Consider the following 27,281-nt stretch of genomic DNA (forward strand, 5'->3'; position numbering starts at 1 on the left):
GGGAGAATTTAGTAAAGAACAGTTTTCAAAACTTGGGAGGAGTGATAGTAGGAGGAAAAAGAATAAAGTGCATAAGATTTACTGATGATATGGAGCTATTAGCAGAAAATGAGATGATACTAAGGAGTGTGCTACTGAAGCTAAATGACAGCTGTGAGCAGTATGGAATGAAGATAAATGCAAATAAGACGAAGACCATGGTCATAGGAAGAAAAATAAAGAAGGCAAACTTGCGAATTCTAAATGAGGCATTAGAACTTCAAATACTTAGGGTGTACTATGAGCAGTAACATGAGTTGCTGCTAGGATGTCAAGAGGAGGATAGGAATAGCCAAGAAAGCTTTTAATAAGTGCTTTGTAGAAAGCGTGGCATTGTATGGGAGCAGAAACATGGACATTACGACTAAGTGAAGAGAAGCGAATAGAAGCATTTGAAATGTAGATATGGAGAAGAATGAAACGTGTAAAGTGGACAGAGAGAATAAGAAATGAAGTTGTGTTAGAAAGAGTGAGTGAGGAAAGAATGATGCTGAAACTGATCAGGAAGATAAAAAGGATTTGGTTGGGTCACTGACAGAGAAGAAACTGCCTGCTGAAGGATGCATTAGAAAAAATGGTGAATGGGAAAAGAGTTTCGGGGCAGAAGAAGATATTAGGTGATAGAAGACATTAAGATATGTGGATCATATGAGGAGACTAAGAGGAAGGCAGAAAAAGAAGTTTGAAATGAAAGACCTGCCTTTGTGCAGAACACTGAATGAATGAATGAATGAATGAATGAATGAATGAATGAATGAATGAGGAAATATCATTGTCATTCAGCTGTGTATTATGGATAAGTCTATTGTATTTATATTTTATTGCTTATTCTGTTGTAATGGACTGTTTTGAAGAATTGAAATATGTATGTACAAATTAACCAATTCGTTCTTTTCTTCTTCTTTTTTTTTTTACAAAATATTGCCATAGTCCACACACCAGCAACTTTGAGCTTAATTTTTTTCACAATATGCTCAACATCCTAGAACCATGCTAATCACTACCCAGTATAGACGTAACAAGGCATCAAAATAACACATACATATGTGTACATATTTGCAGGGTACAGAATGTTTTTTTTAACTCTCTCGTGAAAAATTTTGTTTTTGGACTCTGCTATTCTTGTGAAAATACCTCAACCAATAAAATAAAGAAATGGCAATACATTACCTTCGCATCTTCATAAACTTGGTTAGTTTGAATTGTACAATTGAAAGCTTCTGGAAATTGAAGTGTATACTCTTGCCGGTCTCTCAATGTAATATTCCGAATTCTTGGTAGTTTCTCAGATTCTGCTCTGAATAAATTTTGTGCCATTGGTATTTCTTGAGGTACTTGGTAGTGCCAAACAGCATTACTGTCACTATGGTCGTATATTTCTCCTTCAAACTGGTCGGATGAATTACGTAATTTTGATAATTGTATCAATGTAGTTGTTAGTTTCGATTCAGAATGGTCTACAAATTGAGATATGTTTGATATTTGTTTAGGCATACCAGCAGCGTCCATCAACGATGATTTCACCATGGTTGCTAGATTTTCTTCAGACTGATCGGCTATATGAGGTGTTGATATTTCGTTAGACATAGTATCAGTGCCCATTAACAATGATTTCACTATAGTTGTTCGTTTCTCTTCATATTGATAGTCTGTTTGAGATGTTGGTACTTTTTTAGGCACACTGACAGTGCCCATTAATGATGATTTAACCATGGTTTTTAGTATTTCTTCTGAGTTATTGCCTCTTTGATATGTTGATATTTGGTTAGGTATAGTGGCAGTTCCCATTAATGATTTCACGGTGGTTTTTTGTTTTTCTTCAGACTCATCGGCTGTTTCAGATGTTGATATTTGGTTAAGCATAGTGTCAACGCCCATTAACGATAATTTCATCATGTTTGTTTGTTTTTCTTCAAACTGATCTGCTGTTTGAGATGTTGATATTTGGTTAGGCATAGTGGAAGTTCCCATTAATGATGATTTCACCGTGGTTTTTTGTTTTTCTTCAGACTGATCGGCTGTTTGAGATGTTAAAATTTGGTTAAGCATAGTGTCAATGCTCGTCAGCAATGATTTGATCATTGTTTGTTTTTCTTCAAACTGATCGGCTGTTTGAAGTGTTGTTATTTCTTTAGGCATATTTTCAGTGGAAATCAATGAAGATTTTACTATGGTCTTTAGTCTTTCTTCTGAATGATCGGATGTTTGAAGTGTTGATATTTGTTTAAGCACATTTTCAGTGGGAACCAATGATGATTTCACTATCGTCTTTAGTCTTTCTTCTGAATGATCGGCGATTTGAGGTGTTGCTATTTGCTTAAGCACACTATCACTGTCTATTAATGATGATTGAACCATAGTTTTTAATTTTTCTTCAGACTGACTGGCTGTTTGGGGTGTTGATATTTGTTTAGGCACACTGACATTGTCCATTAATGATGATTTTACGATGTATTTTAGTTTTTCTTCAGACTGATTGGCTGTTTGAGGTGTTGATATTTGTTTAGGCACTCTGGCAATGTCCATTAATGATGATTGCACCATGGGTTTTAGTTTTTCTTCAGACTGATTGGCTATTTGAGGTGTTGATATTTGTTTAGGCACACTGGCAGTGTCCATTAATGATGATTGCACCATGGGTTTTAGTTTTTCTTCAGACTGATTGGCTATTTGAGGTGTTGATATTTGTTTAGGCACACTGGCAGTGTCCATTAATGATTGCACGATGTTTCTTAGTTTTTCTTCAGACTGATTGGCTATTTGAGGTGTTGATATTTGTTTAGGCACACTGGCAGTGTCCATTAATGATTGCACGATGTTTCTTAGTTTTTCTTCAGACTGATTGGCTGTTTGAGGTGTTGATATTTGTTTAGGCACACTGGCAGTGTCTATTAATGATGATTGCACCATGGATTTTAGTTTTTCTTCAGACTGATTGGCTATTTGAGGTGCTGATGTTTGTTTAGGCACACTGGCGGTGTCCACTAATGATGATTGCACCATGGATTTCTGCTTTTCTTCAGACTTACGGGCTGTTTGAGGTGTTGATATTTGTTTAGATACGCGGGTAATGTCCATTAATGATGACTGCACCATGGGTTTTAGTTTTTCTTCAGACTGATTGGTTATTTGAGGTGTTGATATTTGTTTAGGCACATTGGCAGTGTCCATTAATGATGATTGCACCATGGATTTTAGTTTTTCGCCAGACTGACTGGCTGTTTGAGGTGTTGATATTTGTTTAGGCACACTGGCAGTGTCCATTAATGATGATTGTACTATGTTTTTTGGTTTTTCTTCAGACTGATTGGCTGTTTGAGGTGTTGATATTTGTTTAGGCTCATTGGCAGTGTCCATTAATGATGATTGCACCGTGGGTTTTAGTTTTCCTTCAGATTTATTGGCTATTTGAGGTGATGATTTTTGTTTAGGCTTAATGGCAATACCCATTAACGATGATTTCACCATGGTTCTTAATTTAACTTCAGACTGAACGACTATTTGAGGTACTGATATTTGGTTAGGCACACTGGCCGAGAGTGTCAATGGTTTCTCTTCAGACTGAGGGTTTGTTTGTAGTGTTGATATTTGTTCAGGTACATTGGCAGCGCCCATCAGTGTTGGTCTCACCATGGCTGTTAGTTTTTCTTTAGATTGTTCGGCCGATTGAGAAATTTCTCTTGTTTGTGTGATCACACTGTCAGCAGCCATCAATGATAGTGTGACCATGTTTGTCAATTTTTCATCAGACCGATGGAGTGATCGAGATATTTTCGATGTTTGTGTAGGGTCATTGGCACAGTCCGTTAATGATGGTGTCACTCTGTTCGTTAGTTTTCTTTTAGACTCGTGGAATGAACGACGTGTTTTTGTAATTTGATTAAACATACTGGTAGCACCATACAATAGTGGTGGTAACATGGATTTTGGTCTTTCTTCACATTGCGCGTTGTAATTTAGTTGTTTTCGAAGATCTCTTTTATACACCGATAGTTCTTTGAATGATGTTATAGAGGTGGATATCGAATTTCCTCTTGACTGAGCGGATGATTTTGGTGTTTTTAATTTTTTCTCATGTGAAGCTGTAGTGACGGGCAATGATGATTCTAACGCAGCTGTTAATTTTCCCTCAGACTGCATGTTTGATTGTGGCATCTTTGATGTATTATTTAGAACTGTGGTAGTTGCCTTCACTAATTGTAAAAACGAAGATACAGGTTTCCTCTCAGATTGCGTATTTAATGTAGATAGTTCTGAAGTTTTCTTACCTAAACTTGTAGTTTCCAACAACGGTGGTGTGAATGTTGATCTTTGCTTTTTCTCACACTGCGTGAATGATTGAGATGTTTTCGATGGATTCTTTTGGATACTGTTTTTTTTCTTGAATGATGGTGCGAACGTGGATGTTCGTTTCCTCTCAGACTGCGTGGTTGGTAGAGGTGGTTTTGAAGATTCTGTAGGGAAACTTGTAGTGGTCCACAACGATAATGCCAACGTGGATGTTTGATTTCCCTCAGACTGTGTATATGATCGAGATGTTTTTGATGTGTTCTTTTGAACACTGGTATTGTTCTTCTTTGATAGTGCCAATGTGGATGTTTTTAGTTTTATACCACTTTGTGTGGATTTTTGAGCAGTTTCTGAAGGTTTACTCGGCATACTGTTAGTGATCGAAAGCGTTGATGTCAATGTGGATGTTGGTTCTCCTTTAGACTGTTCGGATATTTGAGATAATTTTGATTTTTTATTAGGAAAATTGGAATTGTTCCATAATGATGGTGTGAATGTGGATATTGGTTTCCTCTGACACTGTATCGTTGATTGAGACGTTTCTGATGTATTATTAGATTCACTGGTAGTCTTTCTTAGTGACAGTACAATCTTGGATACTGGTTCTCTCTTAGGCTGCGTGGTTGATTGAGCTGTTTCTGATGAATTCTCAGTTACACTGGTAGTTTCCTTCATTGATGGTGCGAATGTGAATACTGATTTTCTTTCAGAGTGCATGGTTGATTGAGATGTTTTTGATATATTCTTTGGAACACTGGTAGTGTCCTTCAATGATGACACGAACGAATACATTGATTTTACATTACATTGTGTGGATGGCTGAGTTATTTCTGAAATTTTCCTAGGCACATTGATAGTGACCGGAAGCGGTGATGTCAATGTGGATGTTGGTTCTCCCTCAGTTTGGTTGGAGATTTGAGATAATTTTAATATTTTATTCGGAAAACTGGAATTGATCCACAATGATGGTGCGAAAGTGGATGTTGGTTTTCCCTCATACTGAATTGACGATTGACATGTTTGTGATATATTCTTAGAAACAAGGGTAGTCACCTCTAATGATGGTCCAAATGTGGATATTGGTCTTCCTTCAGACTGCATGCTTGATTGAGAAGTTTCGGTTGATTTCTTAGGCAAACTGGAGGTTAAGCACAAAGATGGTGCCAGTGAGAATATTGATTTTCCATCGCATTGCGTGGATGATTGACATGTTTCTGAAGTGTCTTTAGGCACACTCATAGCTCCCGAAAGCGATGATGCCAACGTGGAATTTGGATTTGCTTTAGACTGGGTGGATGTTTGAAATGGTTTCGGTAATTTCTTAGGCAGATTTGTAATGATCCACAACGATGATGTGAACATGGGTGTTACTTTTTCTTCGGTCTGAGTGGTAAATTCAGGTGTGTTTGGTGTCTTCTTAGGCAAACGGGTAGTGTCACACAGTGACGAAGTGAACGTGGATATTGGATTTACCTGAGACATCGTGGTTGATTGAGATGTTTCTGATGATCTCTTACGCTTACTGGTAGTGCCTTCCAATGATGATGCGATCGTGTATGTTGATCCTTCTTCAGACTGCTTGGATGGTTCAGATAATTTTGATGTTCTCGTAGGCAAACTTGTGGTGACCAATAATGGTGGTGCCGAAGTGGATGTTAGTTTTCCATCACATTTCGTCAATGTCTCAGGTGATTCTAAATTTTTCTTGGTCAAAATGTTTCCCGAAAACGATAATGCCAACGTAGATATTTTTTTTCCTTCGGGCTGCGTGAATGATTGATGTGTTTTTGTTATTTTCTTAGGCACACTTGTACTGCGGATTAACGAAGGTGTAACTGTTGTTGCTGGAATTGTTTCTGACTGATTTGACACATTTTCTTTCCCTTCAGTTTCCGATGTGGTTGCCATAGTTGCACGTTTGGAAAGCTTGTTGAGTTTTATTTTAGTTTCCAAAATTGTTGTCACAGCTTCAAATTTGTGATGTTCATTTAATTTTCTTTTAGTATCCAAAGCGATTGACTGAACTGTAGTTTTGCGTTGTTCGTTTTCTTGCTATAGAACAAACGATATTACACAATATTAAAATCTTTCAATAGCCCATGGGACATACAAACTTCAACCGTAATTCTTATTAGGCCTATTATAATTACAACAAAGTTGTGAGTAATTTTGAATAAAAAACCATATCTCTTCTGGAAATGCATATTGTTAAATTAATCATAACGGACAATATAGGAATTCATTTTCTAAAATTATGTCTATTATAATAGTTTACCATTATTTCCAAGAGAAAATTGAAGTGATAATATGCATATACACACGTAAATGCATGCACGAATCTGCGTGTGTATTCCATCCTTCCATCCATCCTTCCATCCATCCATCCATCCATCCATCCATCCATCCATCCATCCATCCATCCAGATAGATGGATTTCATAGATTAAAAACATAAGGTGAGGCAGAAATTTTCCCCATTTTCAGATGCATATAAAATGGAAAATATTGAAATCAAATATATATCAAACAGTAATATGCAGCAGCTTTGCAATTAAGTAATCGCAGCCTTAGGAGAATTTTGCAACAGGATCTCAACTTTCATCCATACAAAATGGTAGTGGTCCACGAACTTGAAGATTGTGATATGAGAAATCGTCTGAGATTTGCTAAACAGTTTCTTGAAATTCTGTCCAACAAAACTGTTCTGTTAATGTTAGACGAAGTGCATTTTCATTTGTCCAGAAATGTAAATAAACAGAACTTCCGGTACTGGGTAGAGGAAAATCTGAAAGAGATCAACATGCGACTGCTTCATAGTAAACGCGTCACTGTCTAATATGGTGTCGCACAGTTCGGGATTATTGGCCTATACATTTTTGAAAGTGAAAATGGAAGTGTGGTGACAGTGAATTGTGCTCGATATGTTGAGATGATACAAAATTTTCTTTCTCCAGAACTTTAACGTCATGGAATTCAAGCATCAATGATATGGTTTCAACAGTATGGGCAAGAGCACATACAGCTTGACCATCCATGGCGGTGGTGCGTGACTTGTTTGCTGATCGTGTTGTGTTGAGAGGTGATGATGTTTCGTGGCCTGCCCACTCTCCACACCTGTCTGTATGTGATTATTTTCCTTGGGGTTATCTAAAAGCGAAAGTCTTTTCTCACAAGCCACGCAACATTCAGGAACTGAAGGATGTCATCCGAAGTGAAATAATTGTAGCTGTCTCTCTAAATATGGTGCAACGTGCGTGTGAAAACTTGCAGAGACGCTTGGAAGAGTGTGTACAAAATAAAGGACGTTATTTAAATTGGTTATTTAACGACGCTGTATCAACTACTAGGTTATTTAGCGTCGATGAATTGCTGATAGCGAGATGGTATTTGACGAGATGAGGCCGAGGATTCGCCATAGATTACCTGGTATTCACCTTAAGGTTGGGGAAAACCTCGGATAAAACCCAACCAGGTAATCAGTCTAAGCGGGTATCGAATCCGCGCCCGAGCATAACTTCAGACCGGCAGGCAAGCGCCTTAACCGACTGAGTCACGCCGGTGGCTCCGTGGTGTGATATTCAAAACATAAGTACAGTGACAAAATGGCATTACACAAGAAGCATTACTACAACACTTTCACTGTATATCACTAAACCTCTTGAAGTTATGAAACTTTCAAAATGAGGAGATATTTCTGCCCCACCTTGTATATTATATATATTAGAAAGACAGACTACATAATTATAAGGGTAATATACCTACAGATGCACAGAGAGACAGACAGGTATATTGTACATAAATTGATATATACATAGATAGATAGGTCCATGGATGCTGGATCGATGACAGGTAGTTAGGCAGACGGACCTACAAACAGATATTTAGACAGATGAATGTTTGGATGGGTGGATGTGGATATAGATATACATATAGAGGTATAGACAGAGAGCTAGATCAGTTAGTTCAGATAGGTAGATTAGGTAGATCAGAGAAATTAGATAAATCAAATAGATCAGACAGATCAGGCGGATCAGATAAATTGTTCAGACAGGTCAGATAGATAGATCACATAAAGACATCAGACATACACATCTGACAGATAACACTGATAACGCGTATCAGGCAGACAAATCTTAGAGATCAGACAGACAGACAGACAGACCAAACAGAAAGACCAGACAAATAGACAGAGCAGACATGCAGATAATATACAGAGACACAGATAAGATAGAGAGATGAGACATGCACAGATCAGACAGGCACACAGATCAGACAGATCAGATAGGCACACAGATCAGACAGATCAGATAGACAAAATGACAGATCACACAGACAAATCAGATAGATCAGACAGAGAAACCGGGCAGAAAGATAAGATAGGTCAGGCAGTTCAAATAGATGAGACAGATCACGCAGTTCAGACATCGGACAGACAAATCAGATTGATGAGACATACAGGTCACATAGACAGATCGGACAGACAGATCAGGCAGACAGACAAATTAGACAGATAGGGAGACAGATTACATAGACGGATCAGACAGATCAGGCACACAGACAAATTAGACAGATAGGCAGACAGATGAAACAGGCAAACAGACAGGTTACATAAATGAATTAGACAGATAGACAGACATACAGATCAGATAGGGTTTCGATGGATAGACCAGATAAACAGATTCAGACAGGCAGATCAGGACTGACAAAGGAATCAGGATAGACACAGAGATAAAGATATTGATGGATGGATGGATGGATGGATGGATGGATGGATGGATAGGTAGGCACGTAGGTGCATACATGGATTTATGGATGGATTAATACATGATGAATCAACGGACAGACAGCAGATAGAGATGTAGACGAAAAGACAGGTGTGGATAAATATGGAGAGAAAGACAAACGGACACAGAAAGGCGGAGCGATAAATACATTGATATGAGGATATATGAAGAGATGGATAGATTGAAAGTTGGATATAAAAATCAAACAGACAATATTATTAAAAGCATCAGCAACCTCAGTTTTAACACAATATTAATAACTGTTGGAATCGCCAAGAACTCCAATTTTAATACAGTAGGCCTATTAGTAAATGATGAAGGCACCAACAACCCCTGATCTAATACAGTATTAGTAAAAGACAATGTATACACGAGTATAATGTAATAATACAAACACGTCTTGACAAACATACCTCCTAGTAAACTATTCAGGGAGACTTGGTAACTGTAACTCTTGTTTTGAGTCCTTATGAGTTCTGGTGTTATGAACTGCCGTTATATTTGTTATGTGCAAAGTAGAGAAATTTCTTTTTGATGTATTGAAACTAAATTTGTGAAATAAAACATGAAACAATTGAAATTAATGCAATTGGACAAAATAATTTTGGTTATGTTTTCAAAAATAGACATGAAATTAATGTTTGGAATGGAACGTACAAAGTAAAATAAAAAATATATTCCTAAGGTCAGGATCTTAATTTTATTGTGGTGCTTGCTTCCAAAAGTGGACTTACTCACTTTTAACGAAAATTGAGTTTGATATCATTTTGGTAGAATTCGACTAAAAGAAATCTGATTTTTAATTATTTTCAACCAACCAGATTGAGGTTCTGGCTGATATGAACATCTATTATCAGGCAGTACATATTCTCACTTGACGATATTTGTCAGAGGAAGAATAATTGTTTGTATACATCTAAAGTCTGATGAAGGGAAATATGTAGCTATTCGGCGATGTATGCAATGGAGGAAAGGACTTGGCCACCTTACCCCATTATCTCCTGGTCTAATTGCTTCATAAGTAGTGCCATGTTGGTATCACTTATGGGGTTCAGACCTTTCTTCGGATAGTTGACTAAACAAAGCAAATACGGATAATACCAACAATAAAATGACTTCGAAATTGCGGTTTGCATTCAAAAGCGAACATATTAAGAAACGTATTTATTATTCGATAGTCTTGGTTTTTTCAACAAAACACGGACATATCCCATTGTTTACTTATGGAGATATAAAGTCTATCGTCGATTTGCAAAAGGGGACATGTCCAAAATAACAGTGTTTTGTAAAATCGCAAAAACTGTAACTAAGGTAACAAATTAAAATGTTCATCCATTTATTTCTAATTAGATCACTATGTATAATACAGAATGCGCGATGTGGTAGAAAGGGCAGAAAACCTAAAATGGAAATGGGGCGGCCACGTAGCACGTATGGATCACCAGAAATGGACGAATCGCACCACAATGTGGGACCCGAGAGAAGGACGACGGCACGTGGGACGACAAAAAACCAGATGGGCTGACTACTTCACAGAACAGAGCGGGAAGTCAATGGTCGAGAGTGGCACGAGACAGAGAAGTATGGAGGCAGCTGGCACCAAACATGAATCAGCAAGCACCAGATAGGACAGAAAGTCAATGACAGTGAGTGTAATTCGTGTGAAGTGATAAAAGGAAGTGGGGGGGGGATGAGTATAGTAGAAACGATCGAAGAGGGGAGTCAGGAACAGTGAAATGAAGAAATATCAGTAATATGACCAAGCTCCCAAGGACTCGCTCACCTTAGGAGCCTATTTATGAGCAATTCCCTGTGACAACAGGAGGCCCTTGCCCTTAGGGGATGTGTGTGGGCTAAATTTATTATTATTATTATTATTATTATTATTATTATTATATTATTATTATTATTATGTATAATACATTCAAGATCCATTAACATTTTAATTTTTTAAGTCTGTTATGGTTTTTTGCGATTTCCCAACACTTTGTTATTTTGGACGTGTCCCCTTTTGCAAATCGACGACAGAAGTAATCTATAAAAACACGGAACTGCAAAATAATTCTATGATCCTGAAGAATAAATATTTTCGATAATGAGTGAAATTTAGTCTCTCTTCCAGCCTGCAACGTTGCCTTAAAGCTTTCTATGGGCACTAACATACTAGCATGAGGTCAATCTTCTATTGGTCAATTAATATGGGATCTAGGGAGAAAAAACTTTCGGGAAGAAAACGAGATATTAAGAGAAAGAAAAAGTGTGTAAATTTCAGATTCAGTGTGACACTAGATAAGTTCTCTTTATTCTTAAAGAGAGGTAAAAAAATATTGCCTCTTTATCATTCAATTTCGAATGAAAAGAAAGCAGATATCACTAAACTATTGGAAAAGAATTTGGGGATACATGAATATTTGATAAAATCACTTTCTTCGTACAAGTACTGTATATTCTAAGCCAGTCATGTCAACTGATACCCATAGGCGCAAGCGCGCACTTTACAGCTCAGAAGAGCCTGAGCGCTTTACAATGGAAAGGAAGGAGACAGACGAAAGAGGTAATATATGCCGCTTGGTCGAGCTATATACAGGGATGGCCAGCACTGATTCAATGAATAATGGGAAGAGAACTTATTAAAATTGTATCTATGTTAATTTTTAGATTTGTCTGAGAAGTGTAAATGCATTATAAGAATGTAAGTTTTAATTTTAATGCTCATTTTTCACAAGTTTGCCTTTTTATTCAAAATGAATATTTTCTCAACTTTTTTACAGAAAAGTGAAATTTTCAGATATGTTTATTTAGTAGCCTTACAGGCACTGAAACAATGTTTTCGTAAATCTAATATAGGCCTATCATAAATACGTAGTGTTGAAGATAATTTATAGAAAATTTTGAAAATATTCGCATAGAAAATGTTTGCAAGGAAATTAATTAAAAAGCAACTACTTTTACATCATAAAGAAAAGATATGTGCCCATGTGCTGGTAGAACGTCAGCTCTATAGGTTCAGCGGATTTCGAGAAAATAATTTAATATTCTGAGGAGAGGAAGCTGCGCACCAATACCACCTTAAAAGCATAATACAATAAGAGTTTTGTTGTGTAAAATTAGTTACATATACCTAGTTAACCTTACTTTGTACTATAATATTGTTTTGATTAGTTTATTGATTACTTTTATAATGCTAAAGATACCATCAATATCAATTCCAACTTACCATGTCATGCTCAATCTCTTTCTTTGGAATATCACTTTCTTTATCAATAATGTGTTTCATTCACTTAGTATAGTATAATTGTACTACTATGGAATTTATGTGAATATTCCTTCTAAACTCTTTATTATGTTATTAATAGACAGCGGAAAATAAGTCAAATAAAAGTCATGTTTACGGTTTACAAGTACTGTACGCATAGACTATGGCATGAGGTGTGCACGCTTCCCAAGTAGGTAGCTACAACACGGTACCGTCCGCAGAGAGCGCCACGCGAACACCGAAAACAACTGCCACTCTGCGTTCTCAGTCAGTCCTCGTCCGTACGTGAACAGATGACATTGAGATACGTAAACATATTATTCATTTGTGTTCAGTGAAGTGACCATAATGCCGAGATAGATGTTAAAAAAACATAGAATGTATTCTTTAATACAAGAATATGGTGTCCACATTTTTAGTAGTGATACTGGTGAAACAATTAAATGTCGGTTATGTATGTATACTTTAAAAAAGATACAAAACAATTGATAGAACGATTTCTATTTCTGCACGGAAATATCATATGTACTTCGGTACATCGTAATAATACGAGTAATCGATAGAACATTAATGTAATACACAGAAACACATGAAAAATGTCGCTCTAAGTTAGAAGAAAATAAGCGTTCAAGTTCAAATTCCACCTCAAATATGAAATATGACGTTTGCCAGGACTTGTGTCGAATGATGATAAGTTTAAATATTCCATTCAAAACGTTGGACAATCCTCACTTTAAAGGGTTTATAGAAAAATACACAACATATCAGGCACCTTCTGAATCATTGATTCGAAAAGAGTTATCTGTATGCGCCTCTAGTATGCCTACTGTGCTTACGTAAACAACAACCCTCTGACGAGACAAACTACTCGCGTTGTAGTTACCTTCACATCCGAATGATTATTTTCCGCTGTCTAGTTATTAACATTTAAAAAACAAGTGCAATATTAAGAAATTTATGTTAGTACTTTTGTTTTACAGACAATATATGAAATATCAAACAGAAAGAAGGCATATAAAAATAACGACATAAACATAATTCTTCCTCCTTCCATACCTAGCGCTTGATGCCCGCGCACGACGTCAAAGTCAAAAAAGTTCGCTTGCTTTGACATCACTGTTCTAAGTAATAAATGTTTGAATAATGCATAAGAACAAGAACAACTGTTTGGAGATGGGGAGGGGAATGAAATTTTAGAATTGATACTGTAAACACTGTTTTTTTAACATGCTGCTCAGCGGTTTTGGTGAGTTCAGAAGCCTTTATAAAAAATGTGCCTGTAGTTGAAGATTTTTCAATACTGGTATGTTAGACAAAACAAATAAATGTAAAAGGTCTCGATGTAGTAAAAATGATTTTGTTTGATTCATAAATATTATATTTTGCAACACCCATTAAAATGTAAACCATATGACAATCTACCGCTGCAAAGTAAAAACATGCGGGTCCAGGTTTCAAATCCTGATTCGGACTAGGATGAGGTTTTTCCGAGGTTTTCCCTCAACCAATTGAAGAAGAATTGTTGTGAAACTTTCGGACTCATTTTCACCATCATAATTACTCTTCGTCTCTTTCATCATCATCTCCGTTTCTTTGAAGTAGAATCGGCTGTGGGTCGCACCGAACTTGGACCCCGTGGTATGTGGTCATTAGTTGCTGGTGATAGTGCTATGTACCGTGGGCTCTCCCCTGACGCTCACTGTGCTCGTGGAATCAGCGTTGAAAGCTGTGGTGATGTCTACACGAATAGGTAAGGGAATTCTGTAGGCTGTAGGGGAGTTATGAGGCAGCCCGCAGGAGAATCTGTAGAGCGGGGGGTCTTAGTGTATGCATACCATTTCGTTCTAGGTAGTACAACGGACCCACCCAAATGACCTACGTGCGATGGCGGTCCCCAGCTCGCGTCTTTCTCCTTAAGGGGGAATAATAGGTAGAGGGAAGAGAACCCATGTAACAGATGTTCAAATTGGAGATGAAAATATATTCTAATTCAAAAAGAATAAATATTTATTTTTTTAAATCATAAAAACGGAAATATTGATGAAATTTCCAATGAAATGTGGACAAAATTACACATTTCAATCAAACGTGGACAAATCCAAATTAATATTTTTTACTACTAAAACACTCAAGCGATAAATAAAGTGTTAAGATATTCGATTAATAAAAATGGGCCAGATATTCCATATTTTTCTTTTCAGATTTTATTTCTTAATGTAAGTGCCAATTTCAGTTTTACTTGTTTCCTGAAAAAAATCATAGTATGGCTTGTCCACTTTAGATCGCAAGCTTCACAATTCTCAATGTTTAAGTTTTGTAATAATTAATTTAAAAAACAAGAAGTAGGGCAATATCACGCTCAAATAAACGAACTCATACATTACCTCGTGAAGAATGAAGTCCAGCTCACTCTGCCAATACACATCCCATGCTTCTCTTCTTCGGGAGTAAAGGTGGAACATATTTCCTGTTGCTTGCGCCAAGACAAACCATTCACGTCCTGTGAAATTATTTCATTTTAATTCCAATTCTATGTATTAAATACGACTACAGAGTGGTTCGAGATATGATCATAGTGCTGAAACATACACTGTTGCCAGGCACTGTAGAGGCAAAGATATGACCATAAGCCTGAATTGAATAATGTTAAAGGGAAAAATTGTTCCGAGCCCGGGTATTGAACCCGGGAACTTCGACTAAGCGCGTCAACGTTGTACCACTGAGTTATCCAGGAACGACACATAATATCGGTACAATTCTTCCCTTTTATGTCCACATACCTCAAGTATGGCGATTGTCAAACCCACTTGAGGTATGTGGACATAAAACGGAAGAATTGAACTGAGATTGTATATCTTTCCTAGATAGCTTAATGGTCAAAGGTCCTGGGTTCGATACCCGGTCCTGGAACAATGTTTCCCTTTAATATTATTCAAACATGCTTTACAGGAAGTTAAACCTGAAAGCCTAGATCACCATAAACCTGAATTATTCATGTCTTTTCTATGTTGTTGGATAAATTAAATATGTTGTAAACAATGTATTAGCGAAGATTTTATTATATTATTATTATAATGTACCGAAGTACATATGATATTTCCATGCAGATATTCTGCGTCATCATACGATGAAAGAGAAATGGAACGGAGAAAAATTCTCTCCGGCGCCGGGATTTGAACCCGGGGTTTCAGCTCTACGTGCTGACGCTTTATCCACTAAGCCACACCGGATTCCACCCCGGCGTCGGAAGAATCGTCTCACTTTTAAGTTCCAACTCCTGGGTTCCTTCTAGTGGCCGCCCTCTGCACTATGTCATAGATGTCTATGAACGCAGGACCGAAGTCCACACATGTGCTGAGGTGCACTCGTAATGAGTAACTAGTTGGCCGGGATCCGACGGAATAAGCGCCGTCTTAAATCACGAAGTGATTTACGCATATCATGTATATTATTATTATAATGTACCGAAGTACATATGATATTTCCATGCAGATATTCTGCGTCATCATACGATGAAAGCGTAATGGAACGGAGAAAAATTCTCTCCGGCGCCGGGATTTGAACCCGGGTTTTCAGCTCTACGTGCTGACGCTTTATCCACTAAGCCACACCGGATTCCACCCCGGCGTCGGAAGAATCGTCTCACTTTTAAGTTCCAACTCTTGGGTTCCCTCTAGTGGCCGGCCTCTGCATTACGTCATAGATGTCTATGAATCTAGGACCGAAGTCCACACATGTGCTGAGGTGCACTCGTAATGAGTGACTAGTTGGCCGGGATCCGACGGAATAAGCGCCGTCTTAAATCACCGTCCGGTGTGGCTTAGTGGATAAAGCGTCAGCACGTACAGCTGAAAAACCGGGTTCAAATCCCGGCGCCGGAGAGAATTTTTCTCCGTTCCTTTACTCTTTCATCGTATGATGACGCAGAATATCTGCATGGAAATATCATATGTACTTCGGTACATTATAATAATAATATACATGATATGCGTAAATCACTTCGTGATTTAAGACGGCGCTTATTCCGTCGGATCCCGGCCAACTAGTCACTCATTACGAGTGCACCTCAGCACATGTGTGGACTTCGGTCCTAGGTTCATAGACATCTATGACGTAGTGCAGAGGGCGGCCACTAGAGGGAACCCAAGAGTTGGAACTTAAAAGTGAGACGATTCTTCCGACGCCGGGGTGGAATCCGGTGTGGCTTAGTGGATAAAGCGTCAGCACGTAGAGCTGAAACCCCGGGTTCAAATCCCGGCGCCGGAGAGAATTTTTCTCCGTTCCATTACTCTTTCATCGAAGATTTTATTGTAAATCTGAAGTAGTTTAATTATTTCCCTTTAAATACGAGTACAATATTACACGATAAAAACAAAATACTGATGATTGATCGTTGCTTTAACATCTCAAAATTATAAACCTCACATATTATGTATAACTGAACTTCATATGAAACATTAAGAAATATTAGTGTCGAATGAAAATACGCTATGTCCATTTCACTTTCTTACAGATTTCTCCTCTTTTTATGGCGATGAATCAATTATGTGCTGTTGGTTTGCGTTAAAAAATGCTTTCTTCTTCTCTGCATCAACCTCAAAATGCTTTTGAAAATATGTTACCTCGTTCAAAAGCACTGATTAATTAAATATTGCTGCCTTCTAAAAAATATTATCGTATGAACAAAGTGCTCCTCATATTTGAGCTGCCTTTACACGGATACTTAGCCTATTAAGTTCTAAGTTCTGTAGACATGTGTATCATGAAGGGAATGCTTGTGTATTCTTTTAGGGGTGAACAGGTATTGCGTGAAACTGATATGTGTGATTGCTGTAGTGAAGTATATTTTTAAATACATGGAATTCAAAATTGTGGTCAATTATCAAAATGTATTATCTTGTGTGTTCATACGAAGGCAGTAGAGAATGGAGTGGATTGGAATGGAGTGCAATGGAATTTACGGGAGGGGGGCACTATGGCCCAGCATTGCGACCTGTTACGATATATTGCACTAACCCTCAAGCTATGCAAATTCCCAAACCTACACTGGCTGACTACACTAAGGTTCGCTGCGTACCCAGGTTTCTAGCAGGCAACCACGCTCGTCCCCAGGCCAACTCCTTCCGTGCGCAGCTAGCCGGCGATCGGGGAATGCTATGCAATGATGACGAAATGGAGAAATGTTGACGGAATTGTGTAGATGCCTAATATGGGGACAAAGGGGAGAACCCCGAGAAAAATCCCAATTGCGACCTCGTCCGTCAAAAGTGTCACTATAGATTTTTCAATGGCAGGCTGGAGGCCTGACCATTCAGCCACCGCAGAGGTCTAGGCAGTAGGGAACTAAAAAAAAAAAAAAAAAATAAATTTAGATTGATTAACGAAAACATTTTACAAATATATTTTAATATTTATCATTTAAAATTACTATTTTCGTAAATATAATATAATATTAGATATAATTATGTAAATTTGTGAGAATTAATTATATTAAGAATAATAAATATATATCACTTTCACATGTTAATTGAACTAAGTTTAAAAATACCCTAGTTAACTAGTTTTGACTTGGAGCCATCTTCAGAACTGCCTGGTCTTTGCGTCTTCCGGTGTCTCCGCCCCCGGTGGGGTGCATTTATGTTGTGTAGTGTGGAGTCAAATAGTGTGTGTGTTCTGAAATTCAGTTGTGTGTTGTGGATTTGTTGTGGGTGTGTTTTTGTGTATCTGTATATTTCTTACTGTTCTACAGTTGAGCCGTTCTTATTTCCGGCGTGGCCACGTCTTCTCGACTTTCGGCGCGACAGCTCCACGTGTTTCCAAGACGAAGGCAGGCAATAGTAATGTTACTAATCTCTGTCAAGCCAGTAGTGAACGCAGTCGCAGTAGCAGGTGGTCAAGCAATCAGTCGGTAGTGCAGTGTTATTGTTGTTAGCGCGGTGTTATCGCCGAGTTTTGAGTATCACAATGCCGCAGAGGAGTCGGAAGACTATCAAATCGCAAAGCAGAGAAATGATTCTTAGCGTTAGAGATTATTTCGAAAATGAACGTGAAAATAAGGGTAGTTTATTGCCTTTAACGCAAGTGGTACAAAGAACAGGTGATGCGTGTGGTGTGAACAAGTGCACTGTTTCTCAAATAACGACTTAGAAGTAGGACAGTCCTGCAAAGAAGAAAATAATCTGAGAACCCCAGGAAAGAACAGAAAACGTGAAAATAAAAAATATATAAACTCACACGCAATAGCTGTAACAACTTCTACATCGGACAAACAGGCAGATCATTTCAAACACGTTACAAAGAGCACATCACAACCATAACCAAATCACACAACACTTCCACATACGCAGAACATACCACAAACGCCAACCACACCTACAGCAACATAAACACAGACGTGGAAATTCTACATATCCAACCAGAAAACTAGAAACTAAACACACTAGAACAATACGAAATATACAGATACAGAAAAACATACCCACAACAAATCCTCAACAAAACTGAATTTCAAAACACACACACTATTTGATCCACACTACACAACACAAACGCATCCCCACCGGGGGCGAAGAACCGGAAGACGCAAGGACCATTCAGCTTTGAAGATGGCTCCCAAGCTGAAACTAGTCAACTAAGGTATTTTTAAACTTAGTTCAATTAACACGCGAAAGTCATATATATTTCTTACTTCTAATGATATAGTGTTAAAAGTTGTGTAATCAAGACATATAATTAATTATATAGGTCTATGATTATTAATAGGCGATTCTCTTTATAGAAGTGCAACGTCTTGTACTAATATACAGCTGGTTACTGTTACTCCACGTGTCCAGTAAAGTCTATCATCTTACTGTGACACTAGTAGTGTCTACTGTAGTGATGTAGTCACGCCAAGGAATCATGGATCGCTTTTATGAAGTCAGACTAAATCATAAATGTCCAATTGTAACTCGTACGAGGTATCTCCTGGCGTAAGTAACCCGCAGCGCATATTCTTTAAGGTCGTTTTTCCTATTGTATATGGAAAGTTATTGACCTTAGCAGAGCATGCTTGATGTACAATATCTCCTCGTTCTATAGACGTTTGGACACCCATGGGCGATGTATGGCCTTTCGTGTAATAAATTTTCTTGACAGTGAAAAGCAGGGCCTAAAAATAACCTTCAAGAAGCCTACTGAATGTGTCAGTAGAGCTTTAAACTAAAGCTGCTTGTACACGATCCATTTTTTTTTTTCCAATTCAGTAATTTACTAGAAGATTTGTCGAAGATTGTGAAGTACTGGTTAATACTGAAAAAAAAAAAATGTAAAGAAAGTTTCATATTGCTAAATGTTTGGTAATATAGTAAAACATGTCCTTTAAGTACAGTATATTGTAACCTGAATAGGCCTACATAAAGTATTACAATATAAATATCTAAATGCTTTGTAGAAAAAGTGGTCTATACAAAACAATATCTGTAGAATTACTTAACTCTAAGGTATCATAAAGTGAAGAATATTATGGTTGCATATTGTTTTAAAACAAAACATTTAATCCATGTTGAATCTTTCGTATACTACTTTTAACACTTGAATATAAATAATTGATTAAATGGCGATCTTACTCGTGTTAATTGTGTAAGCATGTGCGGCTTACAGCTGTTTCGGTGCTTCTTCACACCATCCTCAGAGCCTACTTTTTTCTGTTTTTTGTTTGTTTTGTTTTTGTATTTTTTGTTTTTTTTTTGTTTTTGTTTTTTGTTTTTTTGTTTTTGTTTTCTTTTGTTTTTTGTTTTTTTTTGTTTTTTTTTCTCTCCAGCCATTTACCATCACAAAGATATGAGATATCACAGAATACAATGCATTAATTAACAAACAAAACAGAAAAATAAGATCACAGAACAATCCATCTTTTCTAAATTACTTACAATATTGTATTGAAGGAAGAAGATTACATTTCAGAAAGAGTAAAACAATGATAACAGGGTCACCAATTAAATTGAACACCTCGCTTATAACATTTATGCAATAGAGGATTGTAAACCTAAGTGGATTAGCTGGGCATAGTATGTTCAAAACTATTTCGCCTTACTCATATATAATTGAGTAAATTGCCATAAAGTTTTTTCCCGTGTTTTTTATTATAGGCTTTGTACCTCGAACATTTTAGAATTTCCATAAATTCTTCCATTTCCATTTCCCTGTTGTAGTGCATTATTTGGAATACTACATTGTTAATGATCCAAATCACAGCATTATGTTGTTGAGATGGTAAATAATGAAAGTCAGGTTGCGTAATCATGCTAGGTTGTATTGATGTATATGGTGTAAGCCATATACTTATTATATGTTGGATTTTGTACCAGATTTCCTTAACTTTGTTACATTCAGTTAAACAGTGGGTAACAGTATCTATCTGGGCACATATAGAGCATAGCATAGTTTGTGATCTTTTGATTTTATATAATCGGAGGTTCGTTGGATATATATCATGAACAGCTTTAAACTAAGATGTTTTTAGTTTTGCAGGAATCAATTTATTTGTAATATTGGTCCACACTCTATTCCAATTAACCTGGGGGTAGTAAGATATTATTCTCATAGGTTTATCGAACGGGGAAGCGTTACAAACCATTTCGATATACAGTTGGTATATTAACCTTGTTGATATTTGGTTACCATAGTTTGTGAGTTGTAAACTATTAATACTTTTTAGTATTTGATGTACATAATCAAAGTCTGTATCATTTTTGGTATCTGACTGAAGGGTGTTTTGGAAAAATGTAAACATTTTAACTCTATATTATCCGTCTGTTGTTGTTTTAGGTAACGGGATACTAGTAAGGAAGCACATTTAGTTGGAATATGTATGAAATTTAATCCTCCTTCTTCTCTTCTCTTAATGGCTGTTGAAAGTGGCACCCTAAATATGGCCCTTTCCAGAGATACCATGTGATTGCTGCTTGTAATTGTCTGGAGTAGTTCATGGGAATTGGTATGACTTGAGCAACATACCATAGGAGAGACAATATATAAGTATTAAGGATTAAGATTCTGTTGTTTAGACAGTTTTCTCGCGGGTAAGATGTTTGAAGTTTTCCCTTGATCTTTGCTACTATGGGATTCCAATTCAGATCTTGAATTTTATTCCAGTTCGATGAATATATGACACCAAGAATCTTTACCTCGTCTGTTGTGAGAAGTGGAGGACAGTGAGGTGGATTTTCCCATTTCCCTAATGGTAGAACACGTGATTTAGAAATATTTATATTTAAACCCGAATCTTCTTCAAATTTTTGTAGTATTTGCCACATTCTAGGTATTTCTAAGTCATTATATAGTAATAGGTTTACATCATCAGCATATGACAGTGTCGTTAGACGGGTATTTTGCAAATTTAATCCTGTTAGACTTTGGTGGAGATATTCCAGTAAAGGATTAAGTGCAATTACAAAGAGGGACATGGATAAAGGGCAGCCTTATCAAACTGAACGGTTTATAGCTATCGGTTTGGAATAATGTCCATTAATTTGTAAGGTTGATGAGATATTGGTATAGAAAATTTTTACCTTTTTTATAAAATTAGTATCAAATCCATATCGTTGAAGTGTATGAAATAGGAAATCATGTCGAATTTTGTCGAATGCTTTTGAGAAATCTATGGAGATTAAGAGGCCCTTGTGTCCCAATTTAGTATGGTATGCTAACAGGTCTCTAATGGCATTTGTAGCATCAAAGATTGATCTTGTTTTAACTCCAGCAAATTGAGTTTCATGTATGATATCTTGCAGTATTGATTTAAGACGATTATTAACAATTCGGGCTAAGATTTTATAGTCATTATTTAATAGGGTAATCGGCCTATAGTGTTCAGCTGTTTTGGGATGTGGAATCTTTTTTATCAGTACCATTATTCCTTGGCGTTGAGAAGGGCATAACTCTCCATTCTGAACTATTTCATTTAAGACATGTGTGAATTCATCCCCAAGAATGTCCCAATATTGCTGATAAAATTCATTAGTGATGCCATCCGTTCCGGGTGACTTGTTTGCTTTCCCTTGAAAGACTGCCATTTGAACTTCCTCTTTTGTGATAGGTGCATTAAGCTGTTTATTTTGTTCAGGTGTGACATACCTTATTGGATTTGGATTAAAAGTTTGAGAAACATGTGCAGATTTATCATCAATCATATCGGTAAAGTACCGATGAAAGATAGTAATTAAATCCTTTTGTTTACTATATTCCGTTTTTCCATCTTCGATTTTAGTAACGAAGTGGGAATTGCAGCGTTTTCTTTCCTTTACCAAATGGAAAATGTTCATTTTATCTTCTTCTTCTGCTGAAATAATTTTACTAGTCATTGTTGTTCTCTCCATCTTTCTGCTGTATATTGTTCGTATCTGGGCTTTAATATGACTTAACTTTGCTTGCATGGGAGCATACTGAAAATCTGGACGTTGCAAATCGTGGATACATTGAAATAGAAAATTTAATGTTGTATTCTCATCCCGTTTCCTTTCCAGTCCCCTATATTTGAAGAAAGAATTAATCTGTTTTTTTTTTTTTTTACATATCCATCCCACCAGTTAGTTTTCGTTACGTATTGAGCCTGTTTTCTTATCCATTTTTGCCATTCAATAGTGAAGTCTTCTTTTATTGTAATGTCTCGTAACAATTGACTATTGAGTTTCCAAAGCGTTCGTCCACGCGTGATGAAGGAAATAGGGATTTTAATCAACACAATCAAAGCGTTATGATCTGTAAAAGGGGCGGGAACAATTTCGGAGCTACTTATACTATTTTTTAAATCTGTGGAGACATATATTCTGTCGATACGTGATGCCGACTTGGTAGTGTGATACGTAAATCCCGCAGTTTTATGCGTCACTCTCCAGACGTCGGTCATATGAAAGTTGTTGATAATGTAATTTAGGGCCGGTGATTTAGGTGTACTACCGGTGCATTCGGTTGAGTCAAGTACGCAATTGAAATCGCCTCCCATAATATATTTATTGTGTAGTTTCGAGAGTAAATACGTAATGTCTATTCTGAAGAACTCTTCTCGTAATTTTCTCTTGTGAGTACCAGAAGGAGCATAAATAGAAAGAAAATGGTAAAAGAGGCTACCAAGGTTAACAAAATTATATGAATAAGGAAGAAATTTCCTATGAGTGCCATTATAGAACAGCTGGCAAAGAAAAATAGCTTCCATTACAATTATTATTTCCAAATAAGGCATTGACATTTGCGAGGGGATAGCTATAGTCGTGCAAATGAAAAGAAAACATTGCTTTCTTTGCGTATATGGTATGCCAGGTTTGGTTAAATTAGCTATTCCTGACAGGTAGGTTCGATATTAACATAAACATTCGAATTTTAGATACAAGTGAAATCTGAATTATGTATTTCCTGCATAAAGAGTATGGCAATATCGTGTGCTTTCAGAATATTATTAAAACCATGGATTTTTGTTGGCGAAGAACTGCCACCGGATTTTAAGGTTGTTACAATCAAACGTGAGCGTCATAAAAAGCATCTAAATATTTTAGCATACGATATGCGCCATGTATATATGTTATAGAAATACTTATGCAGTGATCACTTATGATTTTTTTAAAGTAGGAAGAAAGGATTTGCCTTCTTCTGATTTATATGGATGCTTTCTATTACTAGTATATGTTTTTGTAGATTTGGCAGGAGCTTTGTCTATGTGTCCATGTTCATTACTTCCTATTTCCCTGGTAAGGTTAAGATTCACAACTTCCATTTCGTCGCTCCACATGGTGTTATTGGTCGCTGTCGGTGTTTGTAGTCGAGGATCTTGAATGCAGTCCGATTGAGAAGAAGGGATCCTCCCCTCATCTTCACTTGGAGCAGCTCCTGTATCTTGAATCATTGGTTGTGGGTTGTGAATTTCACTTATCCCATGAGGTGAAATCACATTAAGTCTATCTCTAGTTTCTTGTGAACTGCTTTTAGTTTGCTTGGGAATTTGCTTCGAACGCTCTTTCTTACGACGTTTATTGTCGGGAGTCTCATCCTCATTTTCAATCGAACTGTTCTCAGTAACTAATACGATATCGTTTTCGTCAGCCGAGTCGGTTTCAGATTCGTTCTGTATATTAGTAACTTCATCATGTATGCTTGGTTGAGTATTCCGATGTACGTAAATCTTGTCAGCTAACTCGGGACAATCAGCAGCTATATCTCTATGGCTGTCGGACAGTCGTTCCTGTTGAGATACTAACATCTCGAGGTCATTGGTCCTGTTTACAGGGGATGTAGTAGGCAATGGGGCATTCGTCTGTCCGTGTGGTTCATTCTCGATATGATTACCAATTATCTCATCTGTAGATCTTCGCGATTGTAGTATATCACTAAAGGTAAGCTTTTGTCTTGGAGCTACAGTAACGGGCTGACGGAAGATACGTTGTGGGCAATGAGAGCGAACATGCGAAACACTGCCACATTGATAACAAGTTTTTTCTTGCCCGACATATGTAACATACGCTTCACAGTTGGCAATTATTAAGGAAGATGGAATAGGCTTTTCAACTAACACCTGTGCAATACGTATACCAGTATCAACCGCGAAACGATATTTATGTGTCCACTTTTCATTGACAATTGACTGCACTTTACCATAATTCATTAATGTATTTGTAATCCTGTCGTTTGGCACCTCTGGTGGAATGTTAAACACCCTAACTGTAGTCATGTCGTCATCTCCTGATGTTATTATAACTGACACAATTTCACAATTTTGCAATTTTATATTTGTTGACCCTTCACGTTTCCACAAATAATTTTCATATACACTGCTGCTGATAAAGTTCAAGTAAATCGCATTCTGTTTACTAACTAACTGAATAGCTTGTAAGTCCAATTCTCGTACCTGTAAATATTCTGCAATCCACTGGTGAATTTCTATTGCTGTTGGTCGTTGTTGTTCCTTGTTGAATATTACTTTCATGGTATTCACTCTGTTAATCTTAGAGCTCATATTCGAAGCACTCTGCTCTATGTACTGTATCAAACTGGACGCACACAGCAGAGCTTCACCACACGATCTCGAATTTCGCTGCCTGTTGTGTGGGTGCGTTCGATTGTTGAAAAGTGTTGAAATGTGGTGTCAAATAGTGTGTGTTCTGAAATTGATCTGTGTGTTGAGAATTTGATCAGGGTGTGTTTTAGTGTGTCTGTATATTTCATATTGTTCTAGTGTGTTGAGTTTTTGGTTTTTGGGTTGTATGTGTAGGATTTCCATGTCTGTATTTATGTTAGTGTATGTGTGGTTAGCGTTAGTTATGTGTTCTGCATATGTATATGTATTGTGTCCTCTGGTTATTGCTTTAATGTGTTCTTTGTATCGAGTTTGGAATGATCTGCCTGTCTGTCCAATGTAGAAACTGTCGCAACTATTGCATGTGAGTTTGTATACGCCTGTGTGGTTGTATTTATTTTGTTTGTTGTGTTGTTTGTGTGTTGAGATGTCTTTGTAGTGTGTTTTCTGTTCTGTATGCTATGTTGTAGTTCTGTTTTCTGAATGAGGATGCGATCTTGTGTGTGTTTTTGTTTTCGTATGTTAATGTGGTGTATTTCTTGTGTTCTTGTGTTTGTGTTGTGTTTTGTGTGTTTTTGTGTTTGTTGAGTTTTTGTTTTGTCTTCCTTATGATGTTGTCTATTATGTTTGGATTGTAACCGTTTTCTTGTGCTATGTATTTGATTGTGTTCACTTCTTCATTGTGGTGTTGTTGGCTCATGGGTATGTTGAGTAATCTGTGTACCCTTGTCCTGAATGCAGCATGTTTGTGTTGTGTGGGGCAATTAGATGTGTTGTGTATGTGTGTGGTGGTGGTGGTGGTGGTGGTTGGTTTTCTGTATATTTTGAAGGTGTGTTTGTTGTCAACTTTTGTTATGGCGATGTCTAGGAATTTGATGGTGTTATTGTTTTCGAGTTCCAGTGTGTATTGGAGTTTTGGATGTATTTTGTTTATGTATTGGTGTAGTTTGTGTATTTGTGGTTTGTTTCCTTTGTATAGTATGAGTATGTCGTCTACGTATCTGTGCCAGTATATTATGTTGTCTGCATATTTGTTGTGTTCATTGTTGAGTATGTATGTTTGTTCTATGTTGTGTAAAAATATCTCTGCTAGTATGCTAGGTATGGGTGATTCCATTGGCAGTCCTTCTGTTTGGGTGTAGTATTTGTTGTTGTGTGTGAAATAATTTTGCTTTGCTATGATGTCTGTCATTTGGATGATTTCTTCGATGTGTTCTTGTGGTGTGTTGTGGTCTATGAGCATTTGTTTTAGTATCTGTAATGTGTCTTGTATCGGTATGTTAGTGTATAAGTTAGTGATATCGAAAGATGCTAGTGCTGCACTGTGTGGAATGTGTTGTTGTTTTGTTTTGTTGACTAGGTCTGTAGTGTTTTTTATTGTTGTCTGTTTTCTTGTGATTATAATAGTATTTAATTCATTAATATGTCACATCAACGGACGTATATACGTCACCCAACATCGTAAGATGAAGATTACATTTGTAAAGTTTCTTTCCAGCCATAAGCAGTGCTGACTAAGATCAGACGCTATGGACAGTACTCTATAACAGAGTCGCCAGTATGAAAGGATAATTCCGAGCCTTTGGCGTGAGACGAACTCGATAGCTCAGTGGTAGAGCGCCTGACCGGAGACCACGAAGTCGCAGGTTCGATTCCCGCTCGAGATTGTGAAATGTTTCTTTCATACCATGGCATGATTGTGACTATAATAGTATTTAATTCATTAATATGTCACATCAACGGACGTATATACGTCACTCAACATCGTAAGATGAAGATTACATTTGTAAAGTTTCTTTCCAGCCATAAGCAGTGCTGACTAAGATCAGACGCTATGGACAGTACTCTATAACAGAGTCGCCAGTATG

General features: G+C 37.1%; 1 protein-coding gene across 5 annotated transcripts in view; it reads right to left on the minus strand.

Moving 5' to 3' along the window:
- Positions 1 to 27,281, minus strand: part of LOC138696154 (serine-rich adhesin for platelets-like) — a 71,364-nt gene that overhangs the window by 11,898 nt on the left and 32,185 nt on the right. For all 5 annotated transcript variants that reach the window (XM_069820722.1, XM_069820725.1, XM_069820724.1 and 2 more), the window contains 2 exons: positions 14,753 to 14,868; positions 1,210 to 6,381 (listed from right to left, as the gene is read on the minus strand). In XM_069820722.1, the coding sequence (XP_069676823.1) occupies positions 1,210 to 6,381; positions 14,753 to 14,868 (5,288 nt within the window). The remainder of the gene's footprint in view (positions 1 to 1,209; positions 6,382 to 14,752; positions 14,869 to 27,281) is intronic.

Source organism: Periplaneta americana, chromosome 3 (assembly GCF_040183065.1).
Source record: "Periplaneta americana isolate PAMFEO1 chromosome 3, P.americana_PAMFEO1_priV1, whole genome shotgun sequence".
NCBI classification, from domain to species: Eukaryota; Metazoa; Arthropoda; class Insecta; order Blattodea; family Blattidae; genus Periplaneta; species Periplaneta americana.